Below are 20,384 nucleotides of genomic sequence, written 5' to 3'. Positions count from 1 at the left end.
TATGCTGACACATATATATGGAATCTAAGAAAAAAAAAATGTCATGAAGAGATTAGTGGTAGGACGGGAATAAAACACAGACCTACTAGAGCATGGACTTGAGGACATGGGGAGGGGGAAGGGTAAGCTGGGACGAAGTGAGAGAGTGGCAGGGACATATATGCACTACCAAATGTAAATTAGATAGCTAGTGGGAAGCTGCCGCATAGACCTTTGGGACTTTTTCAAGCTGCATGTTAAACACTGCTTTAGGGCTTAGTCCTATATCCTATATCATCTCCATTTGTATCTCCAGTTACTTTTGTAGTCTATCAAAATAGTAAAGTTATTAAGGAGAGCTTATTCTGAGCTTTGTGTGACTTAAAATTTAAGCTGGCAGGGAAATACAGTATTAAGGTTGGGAGGGCAGTGCTATCCTACTAGGGTCCATGATGGAAATGTGTGTGTAGGCTTTGTGTTGTCACAGTGACTGGTCAGTGCCACTGGCCTTTAATACCTGGGGGCCAGGGATGTTAACTGTAGTGTTATCCTGCTTAAAATACCCATAGCGCCCTCATTGAGAAGTACTGTTGGATCTTTTTGATGGTAAGAGTTATATTACAATTGAGAAATCCTAGTATCCAAAGGGTTATCTCTTCTCTGAAAAACTCAGATATTTTAAAGACATTCTCTAAAGCTTCTGGCTATGAGGTTTTTTCCTATTCTGCAGCCTATGGTGTTGTGAATCTAGAGTCCTTTTCAGCAGCAACCAATTAAGAGAACATTTAAATGTTGATGTTGGAAAACACTGAAGAGGCTACTTGTCATTTGCTTAGTGCAGAAGCAGTGAAACTGGAACCTTATCTAGTGTGCATAAAAATCCACAGGGATGATTGAAAAACTGTTCTGCTGCAAATGAATGGAAGCAACAGGAGGTCTAATCATTGTCAGCTGAGTCCTCACCCAAACAATATGCACCACACTCTGCTTTAAAAGACACATCAGGGCTTCCCTGGTGGCGCACTGATTGAGAGTCTGCCTGCCGATGCAGGGGACACGGGTTCGTGCCCCGGTCCGCGAAGATCCCACATGCCGCGGAGCGGCTGGGCCCGTGAGCCATGGCCGCTGAGCCTGCGCGTCCGGAGCCTGTGCTCCTCAAAGGGAGAGACCACAACAGTGAGAGGCCCGCGTACCGCAAAAAAAAAAAAATAATAAATAAATAAAAGACAAATCAGTCAAACTATTTGTAGTTTTATGTGGGAAAATGCATGTGTTTATAGAATGTAGTTCCAAATTTAAAGGCCACCTTCTTCCTGAAAGAACAAAGTAGAAAAGAAAACTACCAATACTAAGTCAGTTGAATGGTTTTACTGCTGTTTTCTGTTATGGCCCCTGGAGCTCAGGTGTCTGTTTTCCTGGAAAGGAACCTTTCACTTGATAAATGAGCTGGAAAGAGAGGCTTTTATATCTATGTGAGTTACAGAAAGGACTAGTGGTTAGTAAAGGTGATAAAATTGCAGGGATCAGGTAATGATGCTTTCAGAAGCCATACATGTAGGCAGTTAACAGAGCCTACATGGCTCTGTTAATAGCCTACATGTTTCTGGGCCAAGCTTGGGAAAAGGTATGTCTTACGTAACTGTCATAGTAACCAGAGACCGTTTCTGATACAGTCTAGTGTTACAGTGTTTCTTTTTTCTTTTTTTGTAACTGGGTGGTAGACTGATAATTGCATTAATGTCAATATAGGGGGTATATTGACCACTTTTTCCTTATTTTTCCCCTCAATGCCATAGTAATGGCAGGACCTTTGCTAGAACCTCTTGTTCTAGCAAAATATTATCTGATGTCTCTATTTTGCTTAAAGGCAAAATATAATAAAAAATATGGAAACCTGAAAAGACATCATGTTTTATAAATATACTTTCTTACACATTGAAGTTTCCCTAAGTAATTTTTGCTGGAGATTAAGCAAGCAAGAATATCTGTTTTGGGGAGGAGATTTCAAGTGTCTAACGCAATATTGTTGTTTTATGCAGTATTTGGTTATGCTTACAAGCTTGTTAATTACCTTCAGTTGATAGCATAATTTATTTTTAATGCACCCTATTTCAAATTGATTAGGTACATAGAATTTCTGCTAGTTCCCTAAGGGCTGCAGTGTCTGTGTGTGTGTGTGTGTGTGTGTGTGTGTGTGTGTGTTAAAGGTAGAATCCCTTCAATGAAAAAATTGTACAAATCAATAATAATAAAATCTTATTCTTTTTCTACAGTGCCAGATGAATTTACTGAATTAGTTTTTTAGAATGTGCTTTTTTTTTTTTTTAAATGTTTCTTAGGAAGGGGTTCTAAATGGATTGTCTGTAGGTCATAAATTGCTGCCATTTTGATTCATGTCACATGGAGGGTGTCTTTGCTGGGTGACTACAATCTTTAGAGACCTCACTTCCATTTTCAGTGGTTTCTACAAATTTAAGATGGGGACCTCTCAAAATGATACCACCATTATCTATTGTCTACTTTTTAAATTGAGAAAACTGACTTTTATGGTATCCTATTTTAAATTCTGTTTAGGTTCCTTGTTTGTTTCTTTTTTTCAAAGTTTCTTTATATTCATGTGAATGAATGTTGAATAGTATGGATAATATGTTTTCGACAGAATAACTTGATCCAGATGAAAAATGATTGCCTTTTGGATATATAGCAATAAAATTGTTAAATTAAGGAGGAAAAAAGCCCAGTGTTCTGAAAATAATTTCTTGGACACTGATAATCAGAGGTCTAGGGAGATGGCTAAAGGGTTCTTTGACCTTGTTTTTGTATCTCCATTTGGCTCAGAATTTTACCATTTTGTCATGTTGCCCATGGTCTCTGGAGAGAAAGGATGAAATATTCAGCTTGTTGAATCTCTTAATTCAGAAATATGTTGTGTATGTTGAAAAGAAATGAACAGTCTATAGAAATTTTTTAAAACTCTGGTAAGATAGGCATTTTAATAATTTAGAGCTCTTGATGGACTCTTTTTTATGCCTTTTAGCATAGAGTCCATTATGATTTTATAGCAAAGATGGAGAAAATGATTGTGATAATGTAATATATGACAGTTTCTATCATAGTGTTTCAGTGTCTCTAACACATACTAGGGAGCTCAATAAATGTTAGTTCTTGTCTTTTTTTCTTTGAAAACCTTTTCTTTTGTTGAAAATGTAAAACAAGCATTCCTAGAATAATATTACATAATTTCTACAGTTAGATTTTTTTGTCACAATTCATACAAATACATTTGAATTTTACCAAAAAAGGAAAAAAGCCTCAGTCCTCAGGCATTAACTCCAAATTCAAAAGCTTCATGCCTCCCACATACTTTTCCCCTAATTCTTTGAGTGCATCTAGAGGACTTATGTAATCAAATTCTTGTTCTCAGAGAGAAAAATGTAGACGCTGTCATTGCACTATCCCCCAAATGACCTGAATAATCTATTCACCTTTAAGAAATCTGTCTTTGAATAGGCATTGATTGTAGTTGATGAGTGTCTGAAAATAGACTTTTGATTATAGAAATAAAACATTTTTTCTTTTTTATACTCATGTTTTACATTTAGTGTTCTTACGTTTTATGTCTGGTGTTAAGAACTCTCTATGAGTCTTTATTTTTATCTTGTAATGCTTTAGAATAACTTAAAGAGAGTATTTAATTTTAAAAAATGTGTAAGTTACAGTAAACAAAACGATGACATTTTTCATGGGCTATTTTGGATAGAAGAAAACATTTATAATACTTCATTTCTATGAAGACTTGATTCAAGTATAATTAGGAGTATTTTAGGTAAATAGTATGTGGGAACCTAATATATTTTTAATTTCTTTAGATAGCTTTTTTTTTTTTTTTTTTTTGGTATGCGGGCCTCTCACTGTTGTGGCCTCTCCCGTTGCAGAGCACAGGCTCCGGACGCGCAGGCTCATCGGCCATGGCTCACGGGCCCAGCCGCTCCGCGGCATGTGGGATCTTCCCGGACCGGGGCACGAACCCGTGTCCCCTGCATCGGCAAGCAGACTCTCAACCACTGCGCCACCAGGGAAGCCCTTTTTAGATAGTTTTAAAACATGGCTATGTTTAAGTGTTTTGCTACTGTATAATGTCTGGAATTCACTGGCTTCTGTATTTTGTTCATTGTTACATCGTCTATCCTCAGTGTATACATATTTTTTAAAGAAACATACACACATTCCTAGAATGTGCATTCTCAATGAAATGCCAAGACACTGTTGAATCTAATTTCACTGAAGCAGAAGGTATTTGTTAATACACTATAATATTGACAAAATAACTTAAAAAAATTTCTCCCATTTTATTTGATCATTATTTACTTATGATTCATTATGAAGGCAGATTTTTGATGTTAGTAATTCATATTATATAAATATAAAATGTAATATTATTTTAACATTGTACAGAGTCGAAAATCTAAAAGCTGTTGATCCTAAGTCTAGCCCCAGTTTCAATCTACTTCACCCTCACTTATCTCCTGTGGTAATGAGTCATAAATGGTCCCTGTTTTTCCTCTTTGTCTTTACATTAGTTGTTACCATTAACATGAAAACATTTCCAGTTTTCACGATATATGTATCAGATTTTTATTAAATGCTAAGGGACATTTCTGATAGACTCCATGAGATTCAGTTCCTTCTTTGCATATTACACTTCCTGCCTAAGTGCTGATGGGCTGTGGAAATAATGACTAACGTGAAGCACTGTTTTAAGATACAGTATGCTGAATTCCCAGACATAAATTTAAAAATAAATTATGCTCATGAAAAGTATGTAGGGCATGTTTCTGCTAAAAAAAAGTCCTGGGAAAAAAATCTGAATTGAATCGAGAAGATGGAGTACCATATAAAGAAAGACTCAGTCAAAGGACAGATATTTGTTATTTTTTTTATCTTTAGACATTTAACATATTAGAAAGCTGATGTATGAACAAATACGTGGATCATAAATGTAAATGTTTCAGAGATGTTTTATTATATAAGAAAAAGTCACTAATAATAATTTAATTAGTAATAAATAATATTAACTCCTGACATTTTGCCATTTAGATGCTCTCACACATGAAATATGGGTAATTGGTTTCTGAGAGGTTCACGTATTTCATATCTGAGAAAACTTGAGGTACATTGTTGCCTAAAGTAGAATTCAAAATTCGATCTTGCTCTAATTCCAAGTAATTTTTCCACCTCATATCTTTTTCATAGTTGATTGATAGCAGAGTCGATGCTATTTATGCTGTTTATAGCAGAGTCCAATAAAATAAGGACACTGCCTTTTTAAAGGACAGTATCCATATTTTATTGGAAATAGTAAAGTTTTCAAAGGAGAAAAGTTGTTACAAGTCTGTCACCCTCTTATATCTTATAAAGTTTTAGAATGAACTTGTTCCTTTCCTAGTTATTATCCTTGTGTTTTAGGGATGCTGCCACCAGTTGGTAGCAGTGTAATGTAATTATCTATTCTGAATGGTTTGTACATTTACTGAGATTCAAGGAGTTGGTTTCTATTCAAGTGTGTCCACTTATTCATTCAACAAGCATTACTAGGCACTAGAGTTAAGAATGAAATTTTTATTCTTTATATGCTGTTTTATTCAAATTAAAAATTTAAACAAACTTGCATAAATGCCATTTAAAGTTAGTATTTCCCTACAAATTTAAGAACAGAAATATACTTCCTTTTTACCAATCCTTTATCATTCTTTTAGCCATTCTGACCCTAATTATATGTATAGTTCCTGGTGACAGTATGTAATTTTAATGTATTTCAGGACTAATTGAATATAGTTCCCTCTGCCATATAGTAGGTCCTTGTTGTTTATCTATTTCCTGTATAGTCGTGTGTATCTGTTAATCCTAAACTCCTAATTTATCCCTCCCCCCCTTTCCCCTTTGGTAACCATAAGTTTGTTTTCTATGTCTGCGAGTCTTTTTCTGTTTTGTAAATAAGTTCATTTGTATCATTTTTTTAGATTCCACATATAAGTGATATATAATATTTGTCTTTCTCTGTCTGACTTACTTCACTTGTCTGATAATCCCTAGGTCCACCCATGTTGCTGCAAATGGCATTATTTCATCCTTTTTTATGGCTGAGTAATATTCCATTGTATCTATATATATCTATAGATCTAGGTATATCTATATCTATCTATCTAGATCTAGATCTATATATCTCTATGTTATCTATCTATATCTATATCTCTCTATCACATCTTCTTTATCCATTCATCTATTGATGGACATTTAGGTCTTTTGCCTCCTTAGGTAGATTTACTCCTAGGTATTTTATTCTTTTTGTTGCAATGGTAAATGGAATTGTTTCCTTAATTTCTCTTTCTGATCTTTTGTTGTTTGTGTATAGGAATGCAAGAGATTTCTGTGTATTAATTTTGTATCCTGTAACTTTACCAAATTAATTGATGAGCTCTAGTAGTTTTCTGATGGCATCTTTAGGGTTTTCTATGTATAGTATCATGTCATCTGCAAGCACTGACAGTTTTACTTCTTGCTTTTCCAATTTGGATTCCTTTTATTTCTTTTTCTGATTGTGGTAGTTAGGACTTCCAATACTATGTTGAATAAAAGTGGCAAGAATGGTCATCCTTGTCTTGTTCCTGATCTTAGAGGAAATGCTATCAGCTTTTCACCATTGAGTGTGTTAGCTGTGGGTTTGTCATATATGGCCTTTATTATGTTGAGGTATGTTCCCTCTGTGCTTACTTTCTGGAGAGTTTTTATTTTTTCATCATAAATAGATGTTGAATTTTATCAAAAGCTTTTTCTGCATCTATTGAGGTGATCATATGGTTTTTATTCTTCAGTTTGTTAATGTGGTATATCACATTGATTGATTTGCAGATATTGAAAAATCCTTGCATCCCTTGGATAAATCCCACTTCATCATGGTGTATGATCCTTTTAATGTGCTGTTGGATTCGGCTTGCTAGTATTTTGTTGAGGATTTTTGCATCTATGTTCATCAGTGATATTGGCCTGTAATTTTCTTTTATCTTGTAATAACTATAATGGAAAAGAATCTGAAAAAAATATATATATATATACACATATATATATATAAAACTGAATCACTTGCTGTACACCTGAAACTAACACAACATTGTAAATCAACTATACTTCATTTTAAAAAACAGGCTAACTGGACCCTTAGCTGTTAGATTTTTACGGCTTTCAGGCTTTTAGGCTTATTTGCATATAAAATGAAAATACCTTTTTTCTTTTTTTTCTGGGTTGAATGTTTTCCATAGTGAACTCATTCTACTTTTGCAACAGTGACAAATGGTATAAAGTAGAAAGTGAAAATCATCAGTAGTTTTACTGCCAAAGTATCCACTGTATGCTTTTTTAAAGTATCTTAAATTTTATTTTATTTAAAAATTTATTGAAAATTTTAAATTGTGGTAAAATGTACATAATGTAAAATTTACCATCTTAACTAGGTTTTAACTGTACAGTTCAGTAGTGTTAAGTACATTCACATTGTTGTGCAACCGTTCTTCAGAACTTTTTTCATCTTGCTGAAGTGCTATGCCCATTACAGTTCCCCTTTCCCTTCCTCCCAGCCTCGGGCAACCACCCTTCTACTTTCTTTCTCTATGACTTACCATAGATACTGCATATAAGTGGAATGATACAGTATTTGTCTTTCCATGACTGGTTTATTTCACTTAGATAATGTCCTCAAGATTCATCCATATTGTAGCATGTGTCAGAATTTCCTTCCTTTTTCCCACTGCATGCTTTTCAAAAAAAAAAAACCCTCAAAAGTGTTATCATATTATTCCTATTGCTTTGCAAGTTATTTTTTAAACCTAACAGTGTATTGTAGATGTCTTCCAGAAGACATCAATATTTATACACAATTATGAATATATCATTTACATTGCTACCAAGAACGGCATTCCTATTCCACAGATGGGGAAAATGAGAATTGGAGGTGAGTACCTTTCAGTTTACAAGTAGCACTGGCAGGGACAAAATGCAGGTCTGCTTGATTCTAGAGGCAGACTGCAGTGTGGTTTGTATAAAGTAAGGATGTGATTACTGTAGAAAAATGAAGCAATTTTAAAGACACATTTCTGTGGTAGCTAAAGGATGATTGCGTGCTTTTGTTATGAGGAGGCTTCACAATTTGTATTTTATAGTTGCAGCAGACACAAATATCTGTCTCTAGAAGCATCTTCCAAGTATCATACTACATTACATTTTCTCTTGAATCACTTACATCTGTGTTAAGACTGGATACTTCTAAGGAGGCAGCAATTGTCCTAATCAGAAATATATTTTCATTGGCCTTTCAAAAAGCCAGAGATAAAAGAGCAGAGAAGAAATTATCTGCTTCGTATCTGAAGGATAATGAAAAGTGAAAATTGCTGAAACTCTCAGTGAGCTACATCAGATATAATTAGTGTAGCTCGTTACAAGCATTTTAGAGCTAGAAAAGACCACAGAAATAATCTAAACCTACTTTTTAATTTCATAAAAATGAGGTACTGTTGTGAAATGGCTACCTGAAGTAGTTGACTATGCATTTAGGCTTGAAATCTAAGTTTCTTGTTTCTCAAGAGTTCTCTTTCAGCTACTGTTGGTGAATGGGGTTAGATTTTCTCATACTAAACTAGCTGTTACTTGTGTTTTATACTATGAGTGTACTTTGTATAAAGTTTCCTGGCTTATAGTATAATTGAGGAGATTTGGACGTCTTAATGATTTCCATTTCTATAGAATTTTTGAGGGCTATAGATGTATGTGGGTTGGAAATGTTTTTGTTACACTGTTAAATTAGTTGATTTCTCACAAGTTGATTCAGCATTTACTACAAACTCTAACATGATAGGGAGTGAACAGGTAGTGTGGGCTATCAAGACTAGGTGTTGCTCATAATATCATTACAAAAGAAGGGAATTGGGGTACAAGTTTTCTTAAATTTCCAGCCCTGATCCGTCAAGCAGTTGTTGATGGAATCCATTACCTTTGTGAGTTTTGTTAATGGCAGAGACCTAATCGAAAATCAGAGTTCTTTCAGAGAAAGGTTACATCAGCTAAAGATGATAGAACAGGCCTGGCAGACTATAGTCTGAGGGCCACCTGTTTCTGCAAGCTAACAGTGTTTTTTAAAAAAAATATTTTAAGTGGTTTAAAAAAATCAAAAGAAGAAAAATATTTCGTGATACATGAAAATGATAAGAAATCCAGTTTCACAGTCTAAAAATAAAGTTTTATTGGAACACAGCTACATATACTCATTTGTTTATGTGTTGTTTATGGTTACTTTTGCACTATAATGGCAGAATTGAGTAGTTGTGAGAGAGACTGGTTGGTCCCACAGAATCTAAAATATTTACTGCTTGGTCCTTTGTAGAAAGAGTGCCGGCCCCTGTTAAAACATCAGTATTATTTTATGTTTTGGAGTACCATGGAAATTTGTGGCTTTCTTTGCTTACCAAAAACTCCAGCTGAATGCTACTACATTTCTTGAAGGATTCTCCACTGTTTTTTTGCCTCAGGGACAACCCACAGTAGTCCATTCATGACTGTTTTTCATGACTTCCTTTGCTTATTTTCCCGTGGTTCCTTTTGCCAGCCAGGTGAACAGACCAAAACCACACAGGAAGGTCTGTGGTTTTTCTAAAGAAGGTTTATACAGAAGGATATGTTTGGCTTGGGTACCTCTCTGTTGTAGAAACCTGGATTTTGCTTGTGATCTTTCCACTAGAACTTTGATTCAAATATATATAAAATGACCCTCACTTTCAAAGTGTAAAATTAACAAACATTTATTGTTAGATTCATATTTGTGGGCAGAAAATCTTAATCTTTCATGTTTTTACCAGACATTTTAATAATGTTAGTTATGTTTTTCATGACTCTTAATTTTACATCAAGGTTAGTTGATGGTTATTCTTTTTCATTGGTTAGCCTTAAACATTTAAGCCAATGTCTCGTTTTACAGTAATCTTTTTAAAAAAAATTGTTTATTTTATTTATTTATTTTTGGCTGTGTTGGGTCTTCGTTGCTGTGCGCGGGCTTTCTCTAGTTGCAGCGAGCGAGGGCTACTCTTTGTTGCAGTGCGCGGGCTTCTCATTGCGGTGGCTTCTCTCATTGTGGAGCACGGGCTCTAGGTGCGCGGGCTTCAGTAGTTGCAGCACGCGGGCTCAGTAGTTGTGGCTCCCGGGCTCTAGAGCACGGGCTCAGTAGTTGTGGCGCACGGGCTTAGTTGCTCCGCAGTATGTGGGATCTTCCTGGACCAGGGATCGAACACGTGTCCCCAGCATTGGCAGGCAGATTCTTAACCACTGTGCCACCAGGGAAGCCCTACAGTAATATTCTGATAGAATAAAAACATCAGTGGTATTCCACCTCTTATAAAAGTTATTTCCCCCCTCTCTCCATCTGTGTTTACTTGATGTTAGTTCTCTTGGGGCTCGTGTAAGAAAGGAGTGGCCCTGCTACTTTATAAGAGGACTGAATTTTGCAGCTACTGAGAGCTTTGGATCCTGCCACCATTCTTTTCAAGCATAGCAAACAGGTGTTGTCTATCTAGAAATAACCCTTATCTGAAGGTTTGGAGTTGGGTAAAGCAGATCTTCTCTCAGGTTTCAGCTTGCCTTTGGTCAGAATTGTGCTTTTGTGCTTGGTGAGGATGGTTCTTAATTTTGTCTTGGAGAATGTATAGCACTGGTCTGGGCCATGGTATTGAGTTGAACAGTCCCTGTCTTACTTCATAGGGCTGTTTTGTTATCTGGTTGGTGCTTGATGCTTCTCTGTCTTAGCTTACTTAAACGTTTTGAGGTATGGAGAGCTCACTCATGGGAGGAGATGGGCTCATGCTGTTAGAATCTTCTTCAGTCAGAGAACTCTTTTTGCAGTGGAGTCTTCTCACATTATGAAATAGGCCATGTGGTAATCGTGCAGCTCAGTAAGCAAAACCAGTGAAGGATGACAGAACATGAAAAGGAAATACTGAGGTGGATGCAGGCTGGAGTGGGTGGTAAGAAGCATGAGTGAGCATCAACTTCTTAGGTAACCTTTGTTCTGACTTAGAGTAAAGGGAAGTTGGGATGAAGCATACCATTAAGGCATTTTGACTTAACTGACTTGTTGGTGAGGAGGGTGAGAATAGATACTGGAGGGAAAACCCCATATTATCATTTCTGGAGTAACAGGGTAAGCAGTTTTAATCCAGTCCTGGGCTTGGGGTTTTAAAATGTGCAATAAAGTGAGTTATTGTATGGGTTGGAAATACAATGTAAGATACTATGGTAAAATTATGGTAAATGGTTTTATGTTACATTCTCCTTTTCTGAAGAGGGTAAAGGGCTATGGACTCCCACACCAAGAACTACTCCAGATAAGAAAGTCATGGCGGAGAAAGAGAGGAGATGTGTGTCTCAGTCTGAGCTGTCATCTACAGAAAACTTGGCACTCCCTGTCCAGGCTGTCTCAATCATGTTTTGGAAGGAGGGGTCACCTTCAGAAGCTTTATTGCTGGCACCCAGGCCTTGTTGTCCTAAGAGGTATGACCCACCAGGGCATGAACTCTCCAGTAGGCTTGGCCTCCAACAGTTATTTCTGTTGTGTTTCATGAATGTTTGTATTTGTCTGTTCACCCCTAGGCTGAGTTACTGGGGCCTGTCTAGGGAGGAACAGTGCCTGAACAGTTGGAGGAGTCAGCCATTCACCGTGAATGCACTGGATTTGGACAATACCTGCTGGCTCCCTGGCTTCCCACCCTTGAGATGGGGCTGTTCCCAAAGCCCTGTCAGGATGGAGGAGGGGATGGTATGGGCTGGAGGAGGAGAAAGAGCTCCCTGCCAGGAGTTACTTGAGTTTTCTCATCCAGCTGTAATTGGTTTAAAGTAGAATTCTGTATCATTGGATTTGAACTGGATTTTAGGGGTCATCCAGTTCAACCTCCTCATTTTGCCTGTTGGGAATAGACACCTGTGAGTGTTCCAGGACTTATCCCAGACCAGAGAGGTAATGAGTGGCAGTGTTGAGGCTAGACCCCAGGTCTGTTGATTCAGTAACTATGCTTCTTCTGGCTTGGGCTGTGACGGGGTAAATTGTAGCATGAATCTGGGATGCGGTTTGGGGGTGCGGCATGGGCTGCTCCTGAGTCAGTAAGTTACACTTAGGACAGTAGTCCCTGGGCTGTAGGCTGGAACAGGTGACCTGCAGAGGACCTCTGACTCCCATGACTTGTAAGTACGTTTTGGAGAGGACTGTGATGTGATTGTTTCTGTGTCCGAGGGGTGCATCTAGGCATACTAGCGAGTCTCCTTTGCCAAGGGTGAGATGAGGCAAGAGAAGATTCTTGGGGAGGAAGGCAGGGGCGTCTAGTTGAAGGTGCTCTTCTGAGTGAGCTTTGGAGTTGCAGTCAGAGGAACCTGCTCAGACTCTTTAGAGGCCAGACAAGTAGTATCTACTGTGACATTTGGAAACTGAAAAGTAGAGAGGGAGGAACATAGTGGTTGCTAGGAGTGTGCAGGTAGTACATAGTACACGTCCTTTTATGGTTATAGCTTTCTGCACTTGAGTACTTATTTCTGCCTAACTGGCTAATGCAACTCTCATTTTAAGCTGTCACAATGACTGTAAGCCTTATCCCTTTCATTCTGGCTATCTGTTTAATTTTTCTGCATGTTGGAATTGAAGATGGACTATAAAAAGAGAATTTTTATAAACTCTGAATTTTTATTAATACATGGCTTATTAGAATATCTGGCAAACTGCAGGGTTGGAAAGAATGAACCTAGTTTTTGGAAACAGTTTTCTTGTTCTACTTCCATTTATTGATCACCTACTCTATGGAGGCAGTGTGTGTAGCCGTTAAGCACAAGGACTCTGAACGACACTACTTGGGTTAAATCCTGGCTCTGTTATGTATAGTGTGTGACCTCAGTTAAGTTACATACCCTCCATGCCTCAGTTTCCTCACTTATAAAATGAAGATAATACCTCACAGGGTTGTTGTGAGGGTTAAGTAAGTTATTAATATATAAGTTAGAACAGTGCCTGGTCCACATTAAGTGCTGTTTACATATTAGCTGTTATCACATCCCAGGCATTGATCTAGGCCTTTGTCACTTAGCTTATGAGGCAGTTGAAGTCAAGAGAGATTTAAAAACTTGCTTAAGATCATCCAGCTAAGAAGTGGCTAAGCTGTGGCTTAAACCTTCTCTGTCTGACACAGGGCCTGGCTCTCAACCACTCTGCTGGCTTTCTGAGGTGTGGCAAATCACTTAACTGTATTGTAGGTTTTACAGCTATCTACCCATCTATCCATCTATCTTCTACTTTCTAAGTCGGATTTTTCATTATGTTCTCATTTTGTTAATAAAATGCATTTCCTTAAAATATCTCTGACTTAAGAGTTATAAATAAAATATAAAAGATAAAAATAAAACAATTGCTCTTACAATAATGCTGCTCAAATAATTAAAGAACTTTAAAAATCCATGCTAACAGTACTAAATTGTGAAAGGCTTAAAACGTCATTTCATGTGACATCTGATAATGGCTATCAGTGTTGCCACACACATGTAAGTTGCGTGGAAATTAAGACAGTTATTATTAGGCATTTTAAGCATACCATTTTATTTTATTTTATTTTATTTATTTATTTTTTTTTTTTTTTGTGGTATGCGGGCCTCCCTCTGCTGCGGGGCCTCCCTCTGCTGCGGCCTCTCCCGTCGCGGAGCACAGGCTCCGGACGCGCAGGCTCAGCGGCCATGGCTCACGGGCCCAGCCGCTCCGCGGCACGTGGGATCCTCCCGGACCGGGGCGCGAACCCGGTTCCCCTGCATCGGCAGGCGGACGCGCAACCGCTGCGCTACCAGGGAAGCCCCTAAGCATACCATTTTAAAACAATCATGGCATTAATGTTTTAACCATTTGCACATTTTAATTACCAGGAAGAAAGTATATCAGATTTTGATAGCTCATGGAAGACTCCCCAGCCAGTACCCTAGATTGAGACAAAGAGAATTAAAGCCCGAGAAGTGAGACAAGGCTGCTTAGCAACAATGACAGGTGAGGTTGATGGGAATTAACAGCTTTTGACTGTTAGCAGAATGGCAGTGTAATGGGATCTGCTTATGGTAATGAAGCATTGACTAGATGGCTGAATGTAATGATGCTTTCTCATTTATTTCATAAAATTATAGATGATATTGAGCCCAGAATGTTTAGATTTCTGTACTATTTATACTTTTTATATTGTATTGAAAATTAGAATCATATTGTATAGTATTGTCAACTTTGTCATTATCTTATGGAGAAACTTATTCAAGGGAAAGGAAAGTAGCAAAATAAAAGCAAAACAATACATCCCACTTCTCCAGTAAAACCACTCAAAACACCAATACCTTATCTTTCTCAAAGTAGCTGCAGTTTAAGGGAGCATTAATCTGTCTCTAAATTGGAAATTGTCCAACTGTTCAGGTTGCTGAAAAAAAAAGAAAGCCGATAAAAAATTTAAAAATTTATTTATATCTTGTCTCTGGGCAAGGTCTAAAGAATTGTTGTATCAAGGTGAAGTAACCATTCTTAAGGTTTCTTTAGCCAGGACACACTCAAGATCAAAACAATTGACAATGAAGGAAAAGATGGCTCAGTGCATGTGACATTAAAGATTACATCAGATACAGTCTGTCTCAGGAATGACCATATGTCCTTTCCATCTGATGTCTGTTTCAGGACTCAGACAAATGAGTTAAAGGTTTTAGATATGCTTTAAAGGATAGTTCTTTCACCACCTGTATTAGGTTTATTTACAAATCAAATGTTTCAAATTGATCACAAGGGCATACTATCAAAGGAATGAACATAATGACAATAGTTTTCCTAAAAATTTGGATGCTGATTCATTTCAGGTTATGTGGGTTTGTAACACTGAGTACTAGGATGAAGTATAGATATCTTGTGTTCTTTTCACTTAGAGAAAGAAGAGAATTTATTTTTTTCCCTAGTTTTAAAGTAATACTACAGGAATGAAATGGGAAGAAATAATAGTTCTTTTCTAAGAAAGACTTTTCTAAGGATGGCTTTAAAAGAACAGGCAAAGGAGAGCAGAGCCATGACCGTTGCAGCTTGAATCGAGATAAGCAGAAGTGTGTGTGCTCAATGTCACATGGCAGGAGGCTTTCCCCAGAGTGGTTTGCCTGTCCAGGGAGCTGTTTCATTTTGTGTCTGATAGAGTTTTACTTTGGAAAATACCCAGTTCCCTGCCTGTTGCTTCATTATGGATTATACAGGTAAAATTAAATTTAAAATATTTTCCAGCCATGTAGAATTACCTAAGATATACTATTTTGAATTAGTATTTAAAAAATTACATTGGTTATAAATAAATGTATTTTAAAAATTATTATGCATGAATTTATTCCTGAGTATGTATGAATTTGTTGTATACAAATTGTGATTAATTTAGGATAAGTACTTAAGGGAATTTCTCAGACATATCCTTGTTGTTTCTTCTATTTCAGTTTGGGTCATACTCAAACAGACTTAAAATTAACTGCAACCCATATTTAATCCACATTTCTACCCTCTGGGCCAGAAGGTTTAGAATACAAATATCTGAGTTCAGATTATGCCACAGAGAGAATAAAATACATACACGGTCTACAGAGATTGTAAAACGTTTTTGCCATTGTGTTGGTTTTCTTGTGCATATGTGTGGCCTGATCTTTTAGATGCAGTTGACGTAGTGAAGTGAATTGGAGAATTTCAGTTTTTATCCTAAGTTTTCTGAGTGTAACTGACCTCTTCCTTTTTTAAACTGCTTAGCCTTGTTCTCAGTTTCTAGTTTCACTGAGTGGTAAGTTGGTACAAGAATAAAGTTAAGGTGAAGTTAACCAGGGGTGGTGTTTCTTGATGATTAAGTGGGGGCTTCCTTTAGATTGGATGGGGTGAAGGTGGGGTTGGAAGGTAAGGTGGTGGTAAGGAGATATGGACATGGATCTTTGCCCAGAACTTGTGCAGGTAATTCAAAATTATATCACCGTAAATTCGAACTTTGGGGTAACAGTGACATTGTTTTCTGACAGATTCCTCTTAAACTAAACAACTAAGACTTTGGAAGATTTTTCCACCAGGGCAGGGACCTACTTTCCATACCCCGAATAATGACAAAATCCCAGTGTGTGTTTAAATTAAGCATTATTTACATGTTCTTTATAAATGATCCCTTATGATCTATGGATGGATCTTTGGCAAGATAGCTAATTATGGTGAGAAAATCAAATTTTTTGTGAAATTGTTAATAAAGTGCCATTTTTAGGCACTTGCTATGTAAAGGACTTCTGTTGTAAATATATTTTGAAGCTAAAACATTTAAAAGTAATTAATTATCCCAAATACCCAAATATGTTTTTTCTATAAATCCTTATTTCCTATTTTAGAGTTCCTTTAAAGCAAATACTACAGTTGTATCTCTTTCTCTCCTTCTCTCTCGCTCTGTCTGGATTTTGAATTTCTTTTCCTTATAACATTAGTGTACCAGAATTTCATTCCAGGGCTCTGAAATAGAATATAATTACCTGTTAGAAGGCTCACTGTATGTGTGATACTATGTTGAAGCAAAAAGGACTACATTTTATAGACATATACAAAGAAATCAAATTTCTATAATCCTACCAGGGAGCTTTACTATGAGTTTGTTTTAATTATATATTTGTACCTTTTTTCCAAAGAACAGAATCATTGATTTTTTTTCCATTTTTCTATAGTTTATGTATTGCCATTAAAACACTTCTTTGTTGTTTTTAAGTAATACTTTATAAATGCATAAATGGTATTTTAAAAGACACACAACTTTAACATGCTAAATACACATCAAGAGGAATAGTAAGAAAATAAAGCTTTAATGTGAACAAAGGATACAGCTCCAGAGAAATTCCAGATATGACACTTTTAAAATTAGGCCTTGTATGTACTCTGAAGAGAATATGTGGTTTAAGTTCTTACCACACTAATAGAGATAACATTTATTAAGCTAGTTGTCTGATGTGGTAGGAAGCTATTTTGAGTATTGTCTTCTATGGTGATTTTTATAAACATTTACATATTTGCAAATATAGGTATATTTAGTCTATTAAACTTTGAAGAAAAGAACACACATGTTTTCAGTTCATGGAAGAGTGAATTCTTTTGCATTAGAAAAGATAATGTATTTATTTATTTCAGTTCAGCACAACCACTTTTGTACTAATGACAGCATCATAGCACTAAAGGGGATATCTTCCAGTAGAAAACTGAGTCTTGACTATTCAAGAATAGATGTATTTTATTTTGTTTTTCTGGAAAGCTCTTTCCCCCATGTGGTTTCCATGTTACCCATGTGGTTTCCTCTCAGTTTTTTCAGGTCTTTGTTGAAATGTCATCTTTTTAGGGTGACATTATCTGACAGTTTTACCTAAAATAACCCTCCCATTCAATCACTCCTCGTTAATTCCTCTTATTTCTCTTTATAACATGTACAACCACTTGATATATTACATATTTGTTTGTCCGTCTCACCCTCTAGAATATAAGCTCCAAAGAGGAGAGAGTTTGTTCATGGCTGTATTCCTAGAGTGCAGAACAGTAGGCTTTCAGAAAATAGTTGAGTCAATTTATGAATGGGGTTTCTTCTAAAAATTACTATTGACTTACTTTAAGAGTTTCACTATTATCTTTCTTTATCAGCAACATTCTAAGTTAACAATAATTATTTTGACCACTAAATTATTTTGAATATTGATCTCTTCTTTCATTGCTAATTTTATCCTGAAATTAACAGTACTCGCTTTACTAATGGAAGGGCAGGGTCACAGGCAGGCAGGGTCGCAGGCATGCATAATTAGACATAATTGATAATAACCCAAAGATCACTTTGGTTTTGGAATGTAGTGTGTGATTTTTTTGAAGGGGCATGGAGGACAACAGTCAGTTTTATTCTTCCTCCATTTTCTTTCATTATGTTTTCCTTAGGCAGGCCATTAATATTTGTCTTCATTCTCTGAGCTCATGCCAGCTGCCCAGAGGAGAGAATGGGAGCAAACTAAAATTTTGGCATCTGTTTTGTCAAAGAGGTCTTTAGCCATATGGATCCCAACCTTCTGAAGTGTTTAGAAATACCTCAGGCATCCAGAGGTTATAGAAACCTTAATAGGAGTCAGAGGTTGTCATATGTGTCCAGATTGCTGGCAAGTGAGATCTAATGTTTTTTCTTTAATATATAAAAATTTATTTATTTAATTAATTTATTTTTTGGTTGCATTGGGTCTTCGTTGCTGGGCGCGGGCTTTCTCTAGTGCGGCGAGCAGCGGCTGCTCTTTTTTGCGGTGCATGGACCTCTCATTGCGGTGGCTTCTCTTGTTGCGGAGCATGGGCTCTAGGCATGCAGGCTTCAGTAGTTGTGGCATGCAGGCTCAGTAGTTGTGGCGCATGGGCTTAGTTGCTCCGTGGCATGTGAGATCTTCCCGGACCAGGGCTCGAACCCGTGTCCCCTGCATTGGCAGGGGGATTCTTAACCACTGTGCCACCAGGGAAGCCCAGAGACCTAACGTTTTTAACATACTGATCCTGCTATAGTTATCTAAAAAGTAGACATCTTGAAAAATATTGCAGCCTTTAACTTACTCTTAGAAATCTGTGCCAAGAAATAAATATAGGCACTCAGAAAAATGTGTTTATATATGCATATATACACCCTCACATATAAGCTGAAGAAAGAGCTACATCAGTGAGTCAGCAAGAAGTTGTCACATATAGACTATGGCCTCTGGTGGGAACTACCAGTTGTCACTTGGTATCTGTGGTGGATTGGTTTCAGGACTGCCCTCACCCCCAAATCCACGGGTGCTCAAATCCCTTATATAAAATCGTGTAGTATTTACATATAACCTACATGCATATTTTAAATCATCTCGAGATTACTTATAATACCTAATATGATATAAATGCTATGTAAGTTGTTGTAAATACAGTGTAAATGCTATGTCAATAGTGTGCATCAAATTCAAGTTTTGCTTCTGGAACTTTCTGGAATTTTTTTTTTACCGAATATTGTGATCCGCAGTTGGTTGAATCCATGGATGTGGAACCAGTGGATACGGAGGACTAACTATATCTCTATCCAGGGATCATTTTCTCATTCTACTTTTCCTTTTGCCTTTCTGATGGCCACATCCACCCCCATTTGTGTGACTATTCACGTGCAACATCTGGGATGCAATTTGAAATAGATCTTATGTTAAGATACTATTCTGGTTTCAACCCTTTTGAAGTGTATTGCCCTTTCCCACTTCCTGCAGTTGTGTCTCAACACTATTATTGATACAGGCATACCTCGTTTTATTGAGCTTTCTTTTATTGCTCTTTGCAGAAATTGCATCTTTTTACAAATTGAAAGTTTGCGGCAACCCTGCTTCAAGCAAGTCTGTCAGCATCATTTTTACAACAGATTTGCTCACTCTGTGTCTCTGTCTCACATTTTGGTAATTCTCAACATATTTCAAACTTTTTCATTATTGTTACATTTATTTTGTATTTTTTTTTTTTTTTGCGGTTCGCGGGCCTCTCACTGTTGCGGCCTCTCCCGTTGCGGAGCACAGGCTCCGGACGCGCAGGCTCAGCGGCCATGGCTCACGGGCCCAGCCGCTCCACGGCATGTGGGATCTTCCCGGACCAGGGCACGAACCCGTGTCCCCTGCATCGGCAGGCGGACTCTCAACCACTGCGCCACCAGGGAAGCCCTGTTACATTTATTTTGATGGTGACCTGCGATCAGTGATCTTTGGTGTTACTACTACAACTCGCTGAAGGCTCAGATGATGGTTAGCATTTTTTAGCAATAAAGTATTTTAAAATTAACATTTTTTTTAGACATAGTGCTGTGGCACTTAATAGACTACAGTACAGTGTAAACATAACTTGTATATGTACTGGGAAACCCAAAAAGTTGTGTGACTTGCTTTATTGTGATGGTGTGGATCTGAACCCATAGTATCTCTGAGGTATGCCTGTGTTCTCCACTGGTTGTTGACCTGGACCACTTATTTTGGGAGGGATGCATTTTTCTTAATTTTTGCAATTTTCAGTATAGTCCTTTCTGTCATTTTTAGTTTTTTTGGTGACCCTTCTCTTTTAAGAATTTTCTTCTCCATATTTTCAGTTGATTTCTATTTTCCTTTCATTTTAGTTGAATTCTTAAAATATAATTTTGGTAATTATTTTTTTATTTTTCAAGAGGCATTATAGAAGAGTAGTCAAGAGCCTGTGTTTTGGAACCAGACTGCCTGGGCTTGAATCCCAGCTTATCACTTAGTAACCAGTGTGACCACTGTCT

At 37.0% G+C, this 20,384-nt stretch overlaps 1 protein-coding gene across 9 annotated transcripts in view; it reads left to right on the top strand.

Annotated features, from left to right (window-relative positions):
* ST7 (suppression of tumorigenicity 7) overlaps positions 1-20,384 on the top strand; it is a 288,195-nt gene that overhangs the window by 62,098 nt on the left and 205,713 nt on the right. The window contains exon 1 of one of the 9 annotated variants that reach the window (XM_055084869.1): positions 14,062-14,083. The exons of the other annotated variants lie outside the window; for them this stretch is intronic. Within the exon in view, the coding sequence (XP_054940844.1) occupies positions 14,077-14,083 (7 nt within the window). The 5' untranslated portion in view covers positions 14,062-14,076. Of the gene's footprint in view, positions 1-14,061; positions 14,084-20,384 lie in introns of those variants that run through there. 9 annotated transcript variants of the gene reach the window in all.

Source organism: Physeter macrocephalus, chromosome 5 (genome assembly GCF_002837175.3).
Source record: "Physeter macrocephalus isolate SW-GA chromosome 5, ASM283717v5, whole genome shotgun sequence".
NCBI lineage: Eukaryota > Metazoa > Chordata > Mammalia > Artiodactyla > Physeteridae > Physeter > Physeter macrocephalus.
Note: the sequence above shows the minus strand (reverse complement) of the source record. Positions and strands in the feature narration are given on the sequence as shown.